This window comes from Herpailurus yagouaroundi, unplaced genomic scaffold (genome assembly GCF_014898765.1).
Source record: "Herpailurus yagouaroundi ecotype Mexico unplaced genomic scaffold, PumYag 187, whole genome shotgun sequence".
Lineage (NCBI taxonomy): Eukaryota > Metazoa > Chordata > Mammalia > Carnivora > Felidae > Herpailurus > Herpailurus yagouaroundi.
Window position 1 is genome coordinate 3,639,457 of NW_024412418.1, and position 19,871 is coordinate 3,659,327.

Consider the following 19,871-nt stretch of genomic DNA (forward strand, 5'->3'; position numbering starts at 1 on the left):
CAAGCCCTGCGTCGGGCTCTGGGCTGATGGCTCAGAGCCTGGAGCCTGTTTCCAATTCTGTGTCTCCCTCTCTCTCTGCCCCTCCCCCGTTCATGCTCTGTCTCTCTCTGTCCCAAAAATAAATAAACGTTGAAAAAAAACATTAAAAAAAAAATAAACAAATAAAAACATTAAAAAAAAAAAAAAAGACAGTCAGGTGAAAGAGAGACAACCCCTTCACATAAAGCCTGTTCTCTTAGTGCACCCCTCTGATGCCGTAGGGATTTCCATAGGGCTGTGCCCTGTATGGCCAGGCTTCCAGCGTCCTCCTACGTGACCCTATGGCCAGGCCACTGGGTCAGTAAGAACCCGAAGGTCGGGGCCTTTTCCATTGTAGATGTCTTTCCTCTCTGCTAGGACAGCAGCGTGCAGTTCATTGAGCCCCCTGAGCTGATCTGTCTGTACCTTTTTGGATCAGAGTGCGGGCCTTCCAAATAGGATGCTGTCCATTCATCTTGGAACACAGCCAAGTCGCTCTTTGTTGGTTAATCGAGAGTTCTTTAGAGGGCACCGTCCAAGGGGACGGTAGACTCCATCTGTTCCCCACATGGTTCCAGAGTCCGCCTTAGGGGAAAAGAGGCTCCCTGTCCGTGGTGTCTCCTCCGGGCCGTCCCCAGGCAACACGATCCTGTTTAACCATTGCTATTTTTAGTATGGAATTCTTCTGGGCATTGTTGTCCCCATTAGAGCATTTCTCCGACATCGTGCTAGACATTGTGGGTATTTCCTGTTTTAAGATCATTTGATGTACTTCAGTTATCTGTGTGGATTCAGTTAATGTCTGAGAGCAAGACAACAGATGCCCCTCAAACGGAAGTTCCCTCGTCCGAGATGCCAGTCATTGTCGCTGGGAGGTAACCGCAGACTTTTGCCATGAGTCCCAGTTTATGCTCCCCATAAGGTCATGGCACAGAGCTTTTGTCTTCTACCAGTACTCCACCTCCTATTCCACACCGTCTGGGCTCAGGCAGTCTCACTGGCTCCCATTTAACATGCTCCGTTAACACGAAGGGCAGATTCACACGCCTTCCCGTCTACAGGGCTAGACGTGTCCCTGCCTGGACACACACAGCGGCCACCCCCATAATACAGTTCAGGTAAAGGAGAGGCCATGTCTCATAAGACATCAGGTGAGGTAGACACAACTTCTTTACAGAACGCTTGTTTAAACAGCCCAACTTTCATAGTGTTTTTATGCCCCTTAACGTTTATTTTAGAGAGAGACAGAGAGAGAGAGAGAGAGAGAGCAGAGGAGGGGCAGAGAGAGAGAGGGAGACACAGAATCTGAAGCAGGCTCCAGGCTCTGAGCTGTCAGCACAGACCCTGACACGGGGCTGGAACCCACGAACTGTGAGATCGTGACCTGAGCCGAAGTTGGACGCTTAACCGACTGAGCCACCCAGGCGCCCCTGTCTTCTGGCTTTTAACATTTTTGTAAATGGGGATGAATAGAACGGACTGGTGTGCAGGCACTTTAATGCTGGGAGCCATCAGGGGTCCCTTTGGCTCCCCGCCCCCCGCCTTAGGCAGTGTTGTATTAACACCTTTTAACCTTATCAAATGTCCATTTCCTTTATTGCACATCTCTATAACCCTCTGAAGATTTCCACCCTCCGGGGATGACCTCATGACTCTCCTCTGCTTCCTCTCTGTTCCACCCCCATCGGGATTTGCTTTCCTCACCTTATTCCTTAATAACTTACAAAATTTCTACTCTTCTAAGACCAGTCTCTTGATCCTCCCCTCTCCCTTTCCCCATTCTTCTGTTAATTGACCTGATGTATTTATTAGCATCTATAAGACCCAGGAGGGGAAGCTGAGCCAGCGATTCAATAAGCCTTTCCAAACTGTTTTTTGTCCTTTCGTAGCAATAGGTTTTTATGGGGTGCCCACGTGAAAGGGACCCCCTTCACCACAGCATTTACCTCTGAGATCTGGGCACAGGTCACCATCAAGCCACTCCCCCACAGCTTGCACACAAAGGGGATCAGCTGCCCCATCTGGACTGTTCCATTTGTAGGGGGACACCACCTTACAGTGGTTTCTATCCAGTCCACCGGGCTGGCTGTGCCCTCAGGAATAACCTCCTGTGTGTGTGGGTTGTTCCATAACAAGCTACTGGGTCCTGCATCAACCCAGACCCGTGCACTTCCAGTCTGCTGCATTCAAAACCCAGGACACAGCCCCCAGGTCAGTCACTGACCCAGCCCATTTCAGTAAAGGATCCCCAGGAAGCTGAGGGTACCCACCCACAAAATGTAGCAACTCCTTTGCACCATGCCACTCCTCCCCGCCACCATCCAGGTCCGTGGCTTTGCCTCCTCCCACACGGACTACCTTCTTGGGGACCAGAGGTCTTAGAGGAACTTTCTGTTGCTCCTGCATAATTTTTCCCTTGGGGGTGACTTGGAGGCTAATGGCCGAAGCTCAGAGTGCCCCAAATCTGACCTCGGTCTAGCATGAGGATCTGAGCCGGCACTCTTTTAATTTCGTCTTTGCTATACTCTGGTTTCTCTTCAGATCGCATAAATCTTTCGCCTTTTAATTTCGTCTTTGCTATCACGGATCCCGGTAACCAAGAGCTTGTACGTTTCAGCGTTTGCTTATTACTTTGCACTTTGGTGAACCCGCTCCCCAGGAGTTGGCTCCATTTCTGAATTCGGTTGGTAACTTTTCCTTTTAGTGACTGATTATACTGCAGCCACTTCTCCACAACCCAGGAGCCAGGGGCTCTTCATCCCCCATGCTTTCGTCCTTTCGCTTTCTGGACGCACATGTTTCTTTGAGCCTGGGCCGTTCTAGCAACTCCCGCTTCACTGACACCAACTGTTTGGAAAATCTTACATACCGCCTCCTGCATTGCTCCTTGACTTTCAACAGAACACTGCCCTCCTGACACGTCCGGTCACCACACGTGTGTGGGGTTTCCCAAACCATGCAATTCTGTGACACCAGCTGGGTGTCCTACTATGTAACTCAGCTCTGACACCATCAACCTGGAGCCTCAGATCCCCCAGTTTAAGGGCTGGGTCCCATGAGTCCGTCCCCCAACTTCAGATGCCGATCACAGGTGGTAGGTCCCCAACTCACCCGCAACTTTGGTCTCACTTGGCTACAAATCAGACGTTCCCATGACTGCCTTTCCCTTGGACTGGATTACTTTCTAGAATAGCTCGCAGAACCCAAGGAAACATTTACTTATGTTTACCAGTTTATTAAAGGACATGATAAAGGATACAGATAAACAGCCAGATGAATAGATATGTAGGGTGAGGTCTGGGACAGTCCTGAGCACAGGAACTTTTGTTCTGGTGAAGTCTGGGCTGTGACATCCCCTCAGCCTGTGGTTGTCTATACCAGCCCAGAAGGTCTCCTCACGTAGGCTTGATCAATTATTAATCATTTCCAGCCCTATTCATCATTTCCAGACCCTTTCCACCTTTTGCAGAAGTGGGGGGCAGGGCTAAAAATACCAAGTTTCTAATTCTGGCTTGGTCTTTCTGGTGACCAGCCCCCCACCCGGAGCCATCCAGGAGCCGACCCAGAGTCACCTGATTAGAACAAAGATGCTCTTCATGCTCTTATCCCTGAAGAATTTACAGGTGTTTTAGGAGCCCTGTGTCAGGCACTGGCGACAAGGACCAAATGTGCATTTCCTATTGTAAATCAAAACATCCCACTTAGGCATGGCTTCTCTTACCCCATGCCTTGCAAGACCCCCAAACTGCTAAGAGATCCCCATAACCTTGGGATTGTGGGTCCTGAAATCACAGTGACCTAGAATTTCTAGAAGAGTCCATTCATTTCCTCATATAGAAAAGGCTCCAGAGGCCCAGAGAAGGGCAGTGCCTTACCCAAGATCACACAGCAAGGAGGAATTAGAACTCAAAAGTTTTGCTTTGTAGACCAGGCCCTAATCCCTTTCTCCAAGGGATTGGCTGTCGGGACCCCAAGTGGGAGGACCTTGGCTCTATCTTCTCTGTCTTTTCTTGACATCATTTCCCATCTCCCATTGTATGTTTCAGATTTCTCTATACCAGTGCCACCCTCACCATAGCCTTCATCTCTGCAGGTGAGTGCTACCAGATGGGCGGGAGGGACACAAGGTCAGGGGCACTTGGTAGATGGGAAGCTGATGGGTAGGAAACACTGACCCCCACAATTATCAGAGATCCACAGACTTTGAGCTTGAAAGAACCTTTGAGGGAGTGATTGCCAGTCTATGAAACCAGTCTAGTCTACTGAGAATGCAAAAAAATAAGGACAATGGAGGGATTGCTTCAGAGAGAAGAATTTATTTGAAAGATTCCGTCCTTCATCTTGTCCGTGTTAATGTGTTCTCTTTTTATTTTATTATTTTTTAAAATGTTTATTTACTTTTGAGATAGAGAGAGACACAGAGTGCAGGTGGGGGAGGGGCAGAGGGAGAGGGAGACACAGAATCCGAAGCGGGCTCCAGGCTCTGAGCTGTCAGCCCAGAGCCTGACGAGGGGCTCGAACTCACAGACCTTGAGATCACGACCTGAGCTGAAGTCGGACACTTAACCGACTGAGCCACCCAGGCTCATGTGTTCACAAAAGGATAGTATGGAAGATGGTTCTTTTTGAAAATACCCTTACTTAGTAGGGCAAAAGTCAACAACCCTATCGTAGTTAAAAGTTTTTGTTTCAAATTTTACTGGTTTACGGACCTAGAAAATTTCCACGGTCTGGGAATTTCAGTCGGGTTCATTCTCCTCTTCTCCCACTGTGTAGAGGAGAAAACTGAGGCTGGAGAGAGACGCCTTGCGAAGACTTGTAGGGGGAAGCGCTCTTTCCTGGTGTCTTGGTTGTGCTGGCCAAGTGCTCCAAGTTTAATGAACCAGGAAAACACAGTCCATGGCCATTTCATGCTCGGATTTCACAGCACCCCGTAAGATAGGAAGAGCAAAGACGGTTATTCCCATTTAACAGATAAGGTGACTGAGTCACAGATTCGGAATCCAGCTCAAAGTCATGCAGTAAGTTAGAGGCTGGCCTTGGGGGCCGAATCCAGGCTTCTCTCCCCGGCAATATCAACCATAAAGAGAGGGGCTGTTGTGGCTTAATGAGGGAACGGAACAGTGGCTTCGCTTTGAGTCTTGCCTCTGCCTGTAGGCGTGCAGGTCTGCTACAGACCGAGGACCACCTTCTGTGGGGAAGAAGTGGCTCAGGAGACCTCCACAGGGTCCCTCTGCAGGGACATTTGGGGGAGCCCTGACCACTATCTTAAGATTCTCAGAGGATGCTAGGAGGCTGGCTGGCATTGGGGCCCTGACCCCAGGATTGTTGGGAATTTGGAGCAGGTGGGAGCCAGAGTCTGGGGCCCCATGTTTGGGTTGCACTGTGACATGACCCCCACCTCTGTCTTTGACTGTTCCAGACTCGGCCTTCCTGCTCTTCCTGGCCATGCCCATGCTCACTGTCGGAGGAATCTTGTTCCTGATCACCAACCTGCAGGTGTGAGCCTGCCCTAATGCCAGGCACCTGGCGGGAGGTTGGGGAGGGTGGAGGGAGGGACAAGCGCTTTTCCGCATTGGCTACCTCCTGTGGGGTTGGCTCAAGCCAGAGCAGCGGCTCCTGGGATGGAGATGGGTCTGGGTAGAGTAAGGGCCTGGTGCATGCTGGGTGCACAGGAAATACTGTTTCACGGACAAATACGTGATTCATGTGTTCTCTAGGTTGGGAACCTATTTGGTAAACACCGCTCGACCATCATCACCCTCTACAATGGAGCATTTGACTCCTCCTCGGCTGTCTTCCTCATCATTAAGGTAAAAAATATCCGTTAGCAACATTTACGGAACACTTACACGTGCCAGGCACTTGTCTTGTGAACTTTGCATGATTTCTTTCCTTCGACCCTCCTGCAGCCAGTAAATGTGACTCTTGAACTTGAGCCCGGACCTGTCTGCTGCTAGAGCCTCACCTGGTAGTGATTAGGCTCTTTATGCCTACCTAGGAGTTTTGGGGAGAGGCTATGATGTGCCCCGGCTGGTGCTAGGCCGGGGCTGGGAGCCCTTTGGAGTGGGGTGTTTGCACCTGTGAGCTTCTGATTTGGACAAAAAAGGTGAGAGGTAGCTGGTGGGAGCAGCGGGGCAGACACAGAGGCCTCTCTAGCCCTCCTACAGGCTGATTTGGGGGCTCGGGGTAGGGGAGGGGCCGTTCCCAGTGTTATCAGTGGCTCACCCAGCAGCCACTCCACCTTCTTCCTTACTAACAATTCTACCTGGGCAGTGAGGTGCCAACCCAGAGGATGAACCCTCATTGATCTAAGCCAATTGTGGCAATCCCTGTCTCCCTTGCTGGTGATGGGTAGAGGTGGTCATATTATCCAGTCCTTGTTAATGAGATGAAGGGTGTATGTCCTGGAAGAGTTTAGGGGACATTTCCCCTCCCTGATGGAAGGTGAGAGCGGAGCAGACAGAAAGCCTTTCTCCTTGGCCCCCCTTCCCACTTTTTCTCTTTGAATGTTGTGATGGCAGGATGTGATAGCTGGAGCTGTGGCAGCTATGCTGTGATTATGAGGCAACCAGCTGGAGGACACTAAGGATGACTGAGTGGAAGGAATGAAAGAGTGTGGGTCTTTGACACTCGAAGCTGCCTAACCTGGGACTTCCCTCCAGGCTTTGTGTTAGGCCAGGGGCAGCTGGCACAGCCCATGGGCCATCGGGAAAGAGAAGAGGAGCTCTGGGAGTCACTACTAGACATGAGACTAGCTTAGTCCCATGAGCGCCTTGGCTTGGAGGGGCACCCAGAGACTGAGCCCCAGGGGCACTTACCCAGGCCTCTCTCCCCCTGGTATAAGAGTCACTTTCCTGGTTCTCCCTCCTTCCCCTGGGTGTGCCTTCCTTTCTCTCTTCCCTCCTTAGAGGTGGAAGGAGAGAGAATGACAGAGCAGGAGCTGAGTTCTCCATTTGATCTGACCTTGCTGCCACTTCCTCTGACCTAGAGCAGTTCATTGCACCTCTCTGGACCTCACTTCCACCCCCTGTGAAAGGAGGACATTGGGCTACATCAACGGTTTTCAAACTGGGTGTTGAGGAACACTGAGGGGTTCTCTTTGATAGTATGTCAGTCACCAAGGAGAACGAGGGGGGAGGATGACTGGGTTCTTCCCGCCGATGTGTTTCATAAGTTGAATTTTTGTGTAAAGTTTTGTTTGAGAGAAAGGACCTGGCTGCTGTTAAATGAGATAAAAAAGCAGGAGGCTGGCAGGTCTCTGAGAAGCCACCTTAGGAGACTCTACAAGGCCGTGGTGACAGGTGACGTGGTGGCTCCCCTGTTGGTTGAGCCATGGGGTGAGGGTGAGCCTGTGTGTGGGCCAGGCGTCTTTGATCAGCGTTCAGGGTGGAAGGCAAGAGCCGGTGACAGGCTGGGGCTCCAGCCCGTGCTGCTTACACTGACTTTTTTTGTGGGCTAACATACACATCACATAAAATTTACCATCTTTACTATTTTTAAGTGTGCAGTTTAGTGGCATTGAGGTCGTTCACACTGTTGTGCAACTGTGACCACCGTCCCTCTCCAGGACTCCTTTCAACTTTGTAAAACAGAAACTCTGTACCCGTTAAACAATGACTTCCTGTCCCCCCTCCTGCCCCAGCCCCAGGCCACCGCCCTTCTGTTTTCTGTTTCTGTGCATTGAACTGCTCTAGGTATCTCATGCACGTGGAATCATGCAGTATTTATCCTTTGTGCCTGGCTTATTTCACGTAGGAGAGCGTTCTCAAGTTCACCCATGTTGTAGCGCGTGTCAGAACCTCCCTCCTCTTTAAGGGTGAATAAGGTCCCGTTGTACGTATGTGCCACCGTTCGTTTACCTACTTCTCTGCAAATGGTTTGCTTCGACCTTTTGGATGTTATAACTAAGATTGCCACGAATATGGGTGTTACGCTGACTTTTCCCCTTCTCCTTCTGCAGCTCCTTTATGAACAAGGCATCAGCCTCAAGGCCTCCTTCATCTTCCTTTCCGTCTTCAGTGCCTGGCATGTTGGGCGTACTTTCCTCCTGATGCCCCGAGGGCACATCCCCTATCCGGTGCCCTCGAACTACAGCTACGGGTAAGGACTGTGATCTGGTGATCGTGGGCCAGTACCTTTCACCTGACCTGCGGCAGGAAGCCAGGGGTGGGACAGATGTGACCTCCTGTCACAGGACAGGAGGACTAGACTGGGGGTGTATCAGCTAGCTATTGCTGTGTAACAAAACTCATTCCAAAACTCAGTAACATTAAGCATTTCTTATTTTTCATGAGTCTGTGGGTCGCTGGCTAGTTCTACTAATCAGAGACAGGCCTGGACGGTGTTGACAGGCTCACTTATGCCTCCGGTCATCTGGTGGGCTAGCTGGGGGCTGGCTAGTGAAGATGGCCTCCCTCATGGGGTTTGTCTGGCAGTCATTCAAGGTGACAAAGATGTCTGGGTCACGTGGCTCTCATCCTCCATTAGGCTGGTTCCGGGGTTCCAAGAAACCCGTGCAGACGTGCACAGGGTTTCTTGGAATTGGCCCAATATCACTTCTGTTGCATTCCCTCGGTGGAAGCAGGTCACAAGGCCAGCCCCGATACAGGGGCTGCGGAAACAGAGCCGTAAAGTCCCATTGCAAAGGTTAGAAAACAGAGCAGGTGCAGAAATGTGACCATTTTTCCAGTTAGCACCACAGGTAGTGGGGGGGGGGGGGCATTCATTGGTGCTCATTTACTATTTGCCACGCCCCTTGTGCCCTCTGATTTCACTGAATGATAATCCTCTCAGATAGATATCCTTATCTCCGCTTTCCAAGTGAGAAAAATGAGGCTCAGGGGGGCTAAGTCTGAGCCAAGTTTCCATAGCTGGGAGGAGGCAGAACTGGGATTTGAACCCAGGCCTCGCCCGCTTTGCCCACACTTCCAGTGGTTCCCAAACTTTGCTGCATAATAGAATCATATTATGGTTTGATAATGATAATGACAATGATATGGTTTGATAAAGGAAGCCTGGGGCGCCTGGGTGGCTCTGTCGGTTAAGCGTCTTTAAGCAGCTCTGTCGGTTAAGCGACTTTTGATTTCAGCTCAGGTCATGATCTCACGGTTCGTGAGTTCGAGCCCCGTGTTGGGCTCTGCTGTCATCTGGGAGCCTGCTGAGGATCCTTTGTCTCCCTCCCTGTCTGCCCCTGCCCCACTCGCGCTCTCTCTCAAAAATGAATAAAAAATAAACATGTAAAAAAGTTACGGAAGCCTGGCTCCTGTGCCCAGACATTCTGCTGTGATTGGTCTGGGCTGTGGCCTGTGCAGTGAAATCTGGGAGTCCCTGCAGCCTGAATCTCAGGCTCAGCTCTCGGTCCTGGGCTTGGGCTGGGGGCTTCTGTGTCCATAGCCTGTGCTCTGGGAACGACGCCAGGGAGGAAGACAAGAAAACGGCAGAGTCTGAAAAGCTGGAGCTGCAGTCCAAGGAGTCCCTTCCAGCAAAGGAAGGTGAGTCCTGAGGGTTCAGCCCCAAGGCCGACCTGGTGCTCTGCCTCCAGAGCTGCCCTGGGGACTCAGAGTCACGGAAGGTCCGTCCAGGAGCACCTGGGTGGCTCAGTCCGTTATGCGTCTGACTTCGGCTCAGGTCATGATCTCATGATTCGTGAGTTCGACTCCTGAGTCAGCCTCCGTGCTGACGGCTCAGAGCCTGGATCTTGCTTCAGATTCTGTGTCTCCCTCTCTTTTTGCCCCTCCCCGTTCATGCTCAGTCTCTCTCTCTCTCTCAAAAATAAATAAACATTTGGGGCGCCTGGGTGGCGCAGTCGGTTGAGCGTCCGACTTCAGCCAGGTCACGATCTCGCGGTCCGTGAGTTCGAGCCCCGCGTCAGGCTCTGGGCTGGTGGCTCAGAGCCTGGAGCCTGTTTCCGATTCTGTGTTTCCCTCTCTCTCTGCCCCTCCCCCATTCATGCTCTGTCTCTCTCTGTCCGAAAAATAAATAAATGTTGAAAAAAAAAATAAATAAACATTAAAAAAATTAAAAAAAAAAAAAAAAGGAACGGTCCATCCAGAAGAGGATGTGGGGGGGTCTTCTCCACCCCACCTCACCTCCCTTTTACAGAGGGTCCGTGGAAGGGCGTAGACCTCTGTGCTTTCTCTTTCTGCCCCTCTTCTCTCTCCTAGTCTCATTAGACGTCCTCCCAACCCCCAGGTCATTTGCCTTCCCCTCCTCCCACCCCTCAGTCCCTGAGTCTGCCTTGTTTTTGTCCCGTTGCCTGTAGATGTCCCGCCCAACCCCCCCCCACCCCCTTCGCCCTCTCTCATCCCCTTGCCGCCTCCCTTCCTTCCTCTGTTTTGGGGCTTCGGTTACAAACATCCCAAAGCACTGCCGGCAAGGTAGAAGCAAGAACAGGATTCTGGGAAAGCTCACAAAATTAAGGGGAACGTGAACTTGCCAGGCCCCGGGAAGAGGAGAACCAGGATGCCCCTGGGGATCCCTGGGGACTAAAATCACAGCCAGTCGGCCTCGCCAGGGAGAGCGATCGAATTGGTCAACCCTGGGTGAGGAACAGGACACGTCATTCACAGCCCCGCCTGGACCACGAGGACTCAGGCAGGGGACGATTTCCAGAACAGACTCGGGATCCTGGCACTGAAAGCAAGGGAAGGGGCGCGAGTTGCTGCTGAGACAGTGGCTGTCCGCCTACTGACCCTCACCTCGTCTCCAGCGAACGTTCTGTTCTCCTTGTCTTTCTCTTCCCCGTGCTGGCTGGGAGAGTGTTGGTGCAAGAAGTGTCATTGGATCCGAGCTGCGAAAGACAGATGGGGTTTCAGCAGACGGAGCGGGGACGTGGGTGGGTCATTCATGGTGGTGGGGCCGGGATAACAAAGGTATAGGGGTGGGGACGTGCTGTTTACTGGCAGCTCGGAGAACACGCCAGATGAGGCCTGGAAGCCAAGAGAAGGTGAGCTCACTCCTTAGACTGCCCCGTGAGGCCCCTACACTCCTGCCCATCCCACTCCCCTACCTTGTAATTTATGCCCAGATCCTTCCTCTCCATCAGAGGCGCTGGGACCAGGGAAGCAGCAGGAGCCCCGCTCTTTCTGGAGCTATGTTCTCTCTCAGCGCTTCGCCTGGCACCTGGTGTGGCTGTCTGTGATACAGCTGTGGCATTACCTCTTCATCGGCACCCTCAACTCTCTGCTCACCAGCCTGGCCAAGGGTGACAGGGCGCTAGGTATGTGGCAGGGCTGGGGGTGGGGTGGTGGTGCAGCCCGCCTCTGTGTCCCTGCCGGGGACTTGGAACCTTGAGGCGGGGTTGGGGGGGTGGGGGGCGTACTGAGCTCGGTGGGGCTATGTGGTCTGGAGGAAGGTCTGAGCAGGGGTGTGGGGAGGAGGGACAGGCAGGGCAAAGGCAGGTGGGGAGAGTCCTGTCCCGTAAGGCAGTGCTGGAAGTTTCTTACCAGCCACCCCCTGTCTGCCCTCTGCAGTCAGCGCCTACACAAACGCCTTCGCCATCACTCAGTTCTTCGGAGTGCTGTGTGCCCCCTGGAACGGCCTGCTCATGGACCGGCTCAAGCAGAAGTACCAGAAGGAAGCGAAAAGCACAGGTGAGGCCTGGAGAACCGGAAGAGGAGGAGTCTTCATGCGCGGCCAGAGTCCCCTTCTCTTTTGTTCTTAATCCTTCTCTGCTTGCATCCATCCGTATTAGTCCATCCACTGGTCACGGAGTGTGAATTGTGTGCCAGCCATCCTTCCAGATTCCACAGCGGACGGGACGGGGATGCCCTTGTTCTCAAGCTGTTCTCCGCGGAGAGAATGGAGAAGGGCAGGCGATCAGGCGTTGCCGTCCATGCAGTCAGCTCCCGGGGTGGGGGCGATGGGGACACACAGGCACAAAGCCTGTGCTGGGTGAGGTTGCGGATGATGTCAGGGAAGGCTTCCTGGAGGAAGTGGCTTCTGAGCTGAGGCCTGAAGGACGAGCAAGAAGTGAGGAGAGGAAGAGGAGGGCCCTGGGAGAGCAGCCCAGGAATACGCTGAGGTCAGGAAGGTGAAGGAGCTAGCAAAATAGTGGGGGAATCTGGGGAATCCCAGAGGGGATGTCCGGCTGACCCAGGGCACAGAGAAGGTGCTGAAGGGGGAGAGGTAACAAGGGGCAGGCGGTGCTGAGCCAAGGAGCGTGGATGAGACCTTGGATTCCGAGACCAGAGGAACAGGGGGCCTCTGAGGTACCCTCGTCCCCCGCACTGTGCCTCCTACCCCTGCTGGTGTGTTTTGAGATAGATCTCAGGCATCAGATCCTTTCCTCTGTAAATACTTCAGTCTGGGTCTCTAAAAACAAGGTCCTTTTTATGTAAGCGGTACCGTCATGTCGTGGTCACGTACAAAACCCAATAATTTCTTAATACCATCTAACATGCAGTCCCGTTCAGATTTCCCAAATTGCCTCAGATATGCCTTTTTTTTTTTTACAGTTGGTTCATTCAAATTAGGATGCACACGGGGTCTGCGCTGTGTATTTGGTTGATGAGCCTTCCGTATCTTTTTACATTTGTATGTCCCCTCCCCTCCCCCCACCTTTTGTTTCTTCTTGTTGTTTATTTGTTGAAGAAACTGGGTCATTTGCTCTGTCAGATTTCCCCCAGATTGGATTTGGCATCCTTTGGTATCATTTAAAAATGTTTCTTTGATTGGGTATTTCCTGTAAACAGGCAGATTGGAGGCTTGAGGAGACGCAGTTTAATATTTTTTTGGGAGCATGCTTCGGAGGTGGAGCCTCGGGCTTCCTCTGGTTCCTATCAGCCCCTGGTACTCGCTGTGTCTGTTCTTACGATGTTAGGATTGATCAGTGGGTCCAGACATTGCCAGTCTGATGCACCCATTACCGAGTTTCCCATCAGCCTTTTGGCTAATGATTTTAGTAGCTCCTGGTGATCACTGCTGGGATCCATTATCTTATTAGGATTGCAAAATGGAGATTTTCTATTTCTGTCTTTCCTTCTGCTTTTACTTGCTAGAGTTCCTCCCGAAAGAAAAGCTTTCCCTCATTGGTGGCTTTGCACCCTGAAATAAGTGCTTGGCTTTTCCTCTGTTTACCAGTTTCAGAGTACTGACTTGGTGCCCTAGCAACCTCCAGAGGTGATGAGCTGTCACTTCTCCGTTGTTTCGTTCGTTACTTTATTTCTTAACGTCATTTCTCTTTTAAAGTCTCATTTTAAATATATTTGACAGGGGCGCCGGGGTGGCTCAGTCGGGTAAGCGTCCGACTCTGGCTCAGGTCATGATCTCACAGCTGCTGAGTTCGAGCCCCGCATCGGGTTCTGTGCTGACACTGCGGAGCCTGCTTGGGATTCTCTGTCTGCCTCTCTCCCTGCCCCTCCCCTGCTCCTACTCCGCCTCTCTCCCTCTCTCAAAAACAAATAAACATTAGAAAAAAAAGACCAATTTAAATATATTTGACACGTTTCCATCCATGTCTGTCACGATTCTTCTTTATGCTCGAATCGGTCCATCTTCTTTGGCCACTGGGAACCACCAGGTCAGAGTCTGTGTCCTTTCACACAGCCCCAGTGGGTTTAGAGACTGTCTTACTCCCGAACACAGCGACATGTTCAGATCCGTGTCCCGGGGTAAGTTTCCTGCCCCGGACCTGAAGCGTTCATTTCCCCAAGTAGTCCTGGGTCCCTTTAAGTGGGAAATGGTATTTAAAGACTGCAGTCTGGAGGCTAGAACTTCCGGTTCTCCTGGGTTGTCTGTGCTTCGAGGCCTTGGAGAGAGGTGACGTTTTAATTCCAAGTTTACTTTCTTGGGGCACCTGGGTGGCTCAGTCGGTTGAGCGTCTGACTCTTGATTTCGGCTCAGGCCACAATCTCACCATTTGTTAGATCGAACCCTGCATCCGGCTCTGTTCTGATTTCTAATTTCTTGGGAGAAATGAGAATTTCTAAATTCTTGGGAGAATCTTTGGGATTCTCCTCCGCTTGCACTCTTGTGCTCTCTGTCTCTGTCTCAAAATAAATAAGTAAACATTAAAAAAAAAACCCCAAGAAACAAAGTTTACTTTCTTGACTTTATATGTGTCTATTTTCTCTTCCTCTGAAAATCGTAGTTCCTAAATAATGCTATTTACGTATACTGTATACACTTTCTCTATATGCTGTGCACTGTATACATATACACATGTATAGTATTTTATTTTATTTTATTTAAAAAAAATTTTTTTTTTCAACGTTTATTTATTTTTGGGACAGACAGAGACAGAGCATGAACGGGGGAGGGGCAGAGAGAGAGGGAGACACAGAATCGGAAACAGGCTCCAAGCCATCAGCCCAGAGCCCGACGCGGGGCTCGAACTCCTGGACCGCGAGATCGTGACCTGGCTGAAGTCGGACGCTTAACCGACTGCGCCACCCAGGCGCCCCTAGTATTTTAAAAATATAACTTATACATAATGCCTGGCTTCGCAATATCAGTACTATTAATAATGATTGCTGAGTACTGTTGCCCTTCCTTCCTTCCTTCCTTCCTTCCTTCCTTCTCCTTAAGATATATCCCAAAGAGATGTACAGTCAAATTACTGTGTTTTAAGAGTCACCATCTTGACATATATACATGTCCATTGGTTTCTGAGTTTTTGCGATTGCTTTGTTTTCGTCCTATTCTTTTAATTTAACTTCTTTTTAAAGCTGATTTATTTTGGGAGAGAGAAAGAGAGTGCAAGCAGGGGAGGGGCAGAGAGAGAGGGGGAGAGAGAATCCCAAGCAGGCTCCGGGCTGTCAGCCCAGAGCCTGACACGGGGCCCGAACTCATGAACTGCGAGATCATGACCTGAGCCGAAATCAGGAGTCGGATGCTTAACCCACTGAGCCACCCAGGCACACCTAATTGTATTTTTAGTCATTAACTAGCAAACAGTTCTATTTTTCCAAGCTGTGAAACCATATATTTGAGGAAGTTTTGTTTCCCTTCCTGTTCCCTGGACCCCCATTCATTCCCTCTTTCTTTAGGTAATTATTTTTATGGCTTTTTAAAGAAATGCAGAAGATATATATCTAGTCTGCATTCTCTGAAGTATTATTGTGCCGTTGCAGATGATTACAGGATATTGTAACGCACACCCACATTATATTTTGTCTCACCCTCTCTTGGGTGAAGGTGCCCACTGCACGCCGTGGCCCGTAGCTCTCTCCCTCCCGAGGGGGCTCCGGGACACGGCCTCCTCTGGCCCCGTCAGCTGCTGCCCATCCGTCCTGTGGCTGCGGCACTGATGTTGCCATCGCCCGAGAGCCACACGGAATAGATGGCTGTGGCTTGGAGGGGGCAGAGCACGTGACCCACGGACCAGGCGGAGTCAGTGGGGGTAGAGAGCAGTGGGTGCACTTGAATGGCAACTGGGGGATGGATTGGAGATGAGCATGTGGGAGGAAGAGGTTTCTGCCCGGACGGCTGGCGGGCCGGGGACGGTGGCTCGACTTCCTCTCGCGTCTTTGTGTCCCTTCCCCATCCTCCACCGTGCTCACCTCCATGCGCAACCTCTTTTTCCTTTGGACCAGGGTCCTCGGCCATGACGGTGGCCCTCCGCTCGGCGGTGCCTTCTCTGGCTCTGACGTCTCTGCTGTGCCTGGGCTTCGCCCTCTGTGCCTCGGTCCCCATCCTGCCCCTCCAGTATGTCACTTTCATCCTGCAAGTGATCAGCCGCTCCTTCCTCTACGGGGGCAACGCAGCCTTCCTCACCCTCGCGTAAGTGGGCTTGGGGTGCGTAACACCACCGGGGACGTGCGGGCGCAAAGGGAAGTGTGCTGGATGGACCTGGGGCTGGTCCAGTGAGGGAGGCAGGGTCTGGGAGCCGGTGTAGAGGGTGGGGTAGCGGGAGAAGCTGGTGGGAGGGATAGAACATTCACGAACTGGAGCCTTCATATCAGCTCTCCTCTCTGCCTCTCTTATCTACCTGTACACCCTCCAAGGCCCGCTTCCGGTTCAACTGTCCCAGAGTCAGAAAGAGAGTGTCTTCCTTCTTTGTGCCCTTGGCACTCTGGTCCTGCTTCCTCTGAGAGTGCACCCATCACCCAGCAAATACTGACCTGTTCATGTGTCTGTCTTTTCCTTGAGACCTCTGTGGGCACAGCCTGTGTCTGGGTCCCTGCTGTTTCCCCGGGGCCCTGCACAATACCTCCTCTGTGTTCTGTGTTTGAGCAAAGGTGAGGGGGGAAGAGCTGTGTGGGTGTTGGGTGTGGGTGAGTGAAGCCAGGCCTAGGACTGGGGGACTTGGGAGAAGTGGCCTCCACAGACCCACCACGGTCAGGCCCCTCCTTGGAAAGAGGGCTCCTGGAGCTCACGGGAACCCTGTTTGTCTCTCTCCCCAGTTTCCCTGCGGAGCACTTCGGGAAGCTCTTTGGGCTGGTGATGGCCTTGTCAGCCATTGTGTCTCTGCTCCAGTTCCCCATTTTCACCTTCATCAAAGGCCCCCTCCAGAACGACCCGCTCTACGTGAGTACTGTGGGGAGGGGCGTGGCCCTGGCCTTAGGCCAGCAAGGACATCTAGATTGGGGTGCCTCAGCGGGGCCCCCGCAGGGGGCGCCCCACATCTGGCTGAGATGGTTCCTTTAGGAATGTTTCTGCACATGGGGGCATCCTTGGTCTTATTTCTCAAACTGGGGTAGCAGGGGACCCCTGCCACAAGGCAGGGGTACCTGAAACCACAAGACTCACCTGCGGGGTTGCCAAGAGATTTAGGGAGAATATAGTCTTTGTGTGTGTGGAAACAAGCAGACATACTCTGGCAGAGAATGTAAAATGCTCACAACATTTCAAATGAAAACCGACGACTTGAAAGACATTTCCTGCTTGCGGTGCCCTGGCCTCGGCCCTGGGACTACAACACGCATCGGCTTCCACGGTTATTCCGAGGGCTGGGAGCTCTGTACCCTCACCCCTGCGTCCCCACACTGGAGGGGTACTCATAGGCCCAGCCCTGCTGGTGTGGTGGTTCACCTCTCTGCAGATTGAAGACATCAGTTCAGGGATTTGGGTTCCGTGACTTTAGACATTCAGAAGCACAAAGCCAAGGAGCAGAAATCGTTTGACTTTGAATTTCATATTCCGACCACCGCACAGCTCTGTTAGCCTCGTTTAAAAAAGGGTAGCAAGGGGCTCCTGGGTGGCTCAGTTGGTTGAGAGACCGACTTCGGCTCAGGTCGCGATCTCACGGTTTGTGAGTTCGAGCCCCGCGTCGGGCACTGTGCTGACAGCTCAGAGCCTGGAGCCTGCTTCTGATTCTGTGTCTCCCTCTCTCTCTGCCCCTCTCTCACTCATGCTCTGTCTCTCTCTGTCTCAGAAATAAATAAAAATTAAAAAAAAAAAAAAGGGACTGAACTTCAGAACTGAGGAGAGTGCCTCGATTGTGACCTCCAGCGAGTCTGACCGTATTCAGAAGACGTGTGTTCCAGCCACTGTCCCCAACTTCCCGTGTGACCTTGAGCAGGTCGTTGAGCGCTCTCAAGACCTCTGTTTCTTCATCTGTGAAATGGGCACGATATCCCTCCCTGACTCTGCTCTTCCGGGCAGAGAGGAAAAAGAAGTCTCCCCCCCCCCCCCCCCGGGCACCGTAGTGTCTCAGGAGAAAGTCGAGGCTGTTCCTTTGTTGGTGGTGGCTGCTGCTTAGAGTTCTGGACCTCACTCCTCCCCTCTCTCCCCGCCAGGTGAACGTGATGCTGGTGCTGGCCACTGTCTTGACGTTTGTCCACCCCTTTATGGTGTACTGGGAGTGCCGGCGGGAACGGAAGTCTCCTGCGACTGCCTAGCTCCGCAGCTCTTGCTTTTCACGCTGAGGACGCTTTGCTAATCTTTCCCCACCTTGGAGGACCTCCTGTCCAGGCGCACTCTGCCTGCCCAGGCTACCGGTATTAATTGGCCATTGCTGTTTCTTTAAAAAAATAAAAGACGTTTCACGGCCAGCTGACACCCGGATTAACAAGAGAAGAGGCCCCGTTGCCACGCTGATTGCTGTCAGACGGACCCAGAGCAAAGGCCCATGGAAGTTCTTAGTTTCGGAGCAGGAAGCACATGACCTTCGTAGACACCCGGTCTAAGGGGAGGTGATGTGATGGGGAGGAGGTTTTTCACCTACTTGTTCAGACCTCTTTGGCTGTGAGGCCTCTGTGTGTCGAGCCCTTTGTGCCAGGTAAGCTTCCAGGTGAGGAGTACGGTTGTGGTGACCTGGGCGACAGGGCCCGGCCCTTGGAGGGGGCTCCCTCTATTATTTACGTTGGGCATAACAGAAAACATTTCTCTGGGGGGTAATCTTATAGAAAAATAAAATCTCTCTGCCGAGGCAACTACTGGAGTGGCTCTCACGGCTTTGGGCTGCTGTGTGTCTGTGTGCACGTGTGTGTGCATGTGTGTGCTTGCTTGTGCTTCCGCCGGGGGGTGCTCCAGCCTGGGGAGTGGCTGCGGGAGTGGGGGCAGAGGAACCTGGGTGCAGCATCCCCAGTGTAGCAGCTGGACCCGGAGGTGGAACCTCAGACTGGGACCCACTCTCCTGGTCCTGGGACATGGGCCTGATGCTTCCTTCCTTTGCCTCCTCTTCCTCCCCACCCTCCCCCAACACTCCACACCCCCAGCCGAGAGCCCTAGATGGAATCAGAAGGTCCCTGTGAGTCTCAGTTCCGGCACTCAGCCGCCGGGCAGGTCCCGTAACCACCGTGAATCACAATTTCCTCACCTGCAAAGTGTAGTTAATCATTTCTATCCCCGAGAGCTGTTGTGAGAATTTAAAGTAATTGCTGCTAAAAAAAAAAAAAAGAAGAATAAAAAGTAAAGTCATTGCTGCTGCCTAGCACACGGCAGGAGGGCATGAGCGTTTTGTTCCTTTATTTACTCATAACCAGAAAGGAGAGGGGTAGCCAGGGGGGAGAAGGTGAGGGGCTGGGAGGGAGAGAGGGTAGGTGGGTGAGATGGAGAATTTGGAACACGCAAGCAGAGGCACTAGGAGAGGATGGTGAGGGGGAGAGGCTGTCAGGCGGACTGATTTGTTCATTCATTCATTCATTCATTCAACTACTGTTTATTGAGCTGCTACAGGGCATCAGGCACTGTCCTAGGTTCTGGAGGCACGAAGATGCCCAAGAGTCTGAAGCCAGCTCTTCTGTGAAACTGCAGGAGAATTTCCAGGGGCCTGGGAACCTGGGTCTGAAAACAGACAGCAGAGAAAACAGACAGCTAATGGAAGGCTTTTAATTTGTTATCTTGCTCAGAACTTTCAGTGGCTTCCTGCTGTCCACGGGACACAGCTCGGACTCCAGCCTGGCACGCAGGCTCCCCCAGTGTGATTCCGACTTCTCCCCGTACTCTTCACCTCACACCTTTAGGAGGACAGAACACATCCCCGTGGACCAAGCTTCCTGGTCTCTGGGTCTGGGAGCACATCAGCTCCTCTGCACAGGCTTGCCTTGTCTCTGCTGCCTGGACAGTCTGCCTGGTCCCCTCGGGTTCTGCTCAAAATATCCTCTCCGCTGGGGGTGCCTGGGTGGCTCAGTGAGTTGGGCGTCTGACTTCGGCTCAGGTTATGATCTCACAGCTTGTGAGTTTGAGCCCTGCTTCGGGCTCTGTGCTGACAGCTCAGAGTCTGGAGCCTGCTTTGGATTCTGTGTCTCTCTTTCTCTGCCCCTCCCCTGCTCGCACTCTCTCTGTCTCTCTGTCTCTCTGTCTCTCTCTCAAAATAAATAAACATTAAAAAATATATTAAAAACATCATCTCCTCTAAAAGTCTTTCCTCGGGGTATCTAGCAGCAATGAGTTACCAGCACTCGGTACCCTTCCTGGTGATCAGCACCTGTCTCCTTGCATGACAACGTCTCATCACCCGGGCAGTG

At 52.1% G+C, this 19,871-nt stretch overlaps 1 protein-coding gene across 2 annotated transcripts in view; it reads left to right on the forward strand.

Annotated features, from left to right (window-relative positions):
* Positions 1-18,335, forward strand: part of SLC43A3 (solute carrier family 43 member 3) — a 22,304-nt gene extending 3,969 nt beyond the window's left edge. The window contains exons 4-13 of one of the 2 annotated variants that reach the window (XM_040495125.1): positions 4,065-4,111; positions 5,441-5,517; positions 5,739-5,831; positions 7,982-8,121; positions 9,415-9,512; positions 11,048-11,239; positions 11,493-11,612; positions 15,555-15,741; positions 16,365-16,488; positions 17,700-18,335. In XM_040495125.1, the coding sequence (XP_040351059.1) occupies positions 4,065-4,111; positions 5,441-5,517; positions 5,739-5,831; positions 7,982-8,121; positions 9,415-9,512; positions 11,048-11,239; positions 11,493-11,612; positions 15,555-15,741; positions 16,365-16,488; positions 17,700-17,801 (1,180 nt within the window). In that variant the 3' untranslated portion in view covers positions 17,802-18,335. The remainder of the gene's footprint in view (positions 1-4,064; positions 4,112-5,440; positions 5,518-5,738; positions 5,832-7,981; positions 8,122-9,414; positions 9,513-11,047; positions 11,240-11,492; positions 11,613-15,554; positions 15,742-16,364; positions 16,489-17,699) is intronic. The other variant, XM_040495124.1, reaches the window with a different exon arrangement.
* The last annotated feature ends 1,536 nt before the right edge of the window (positions 18,336-19,871 follow it).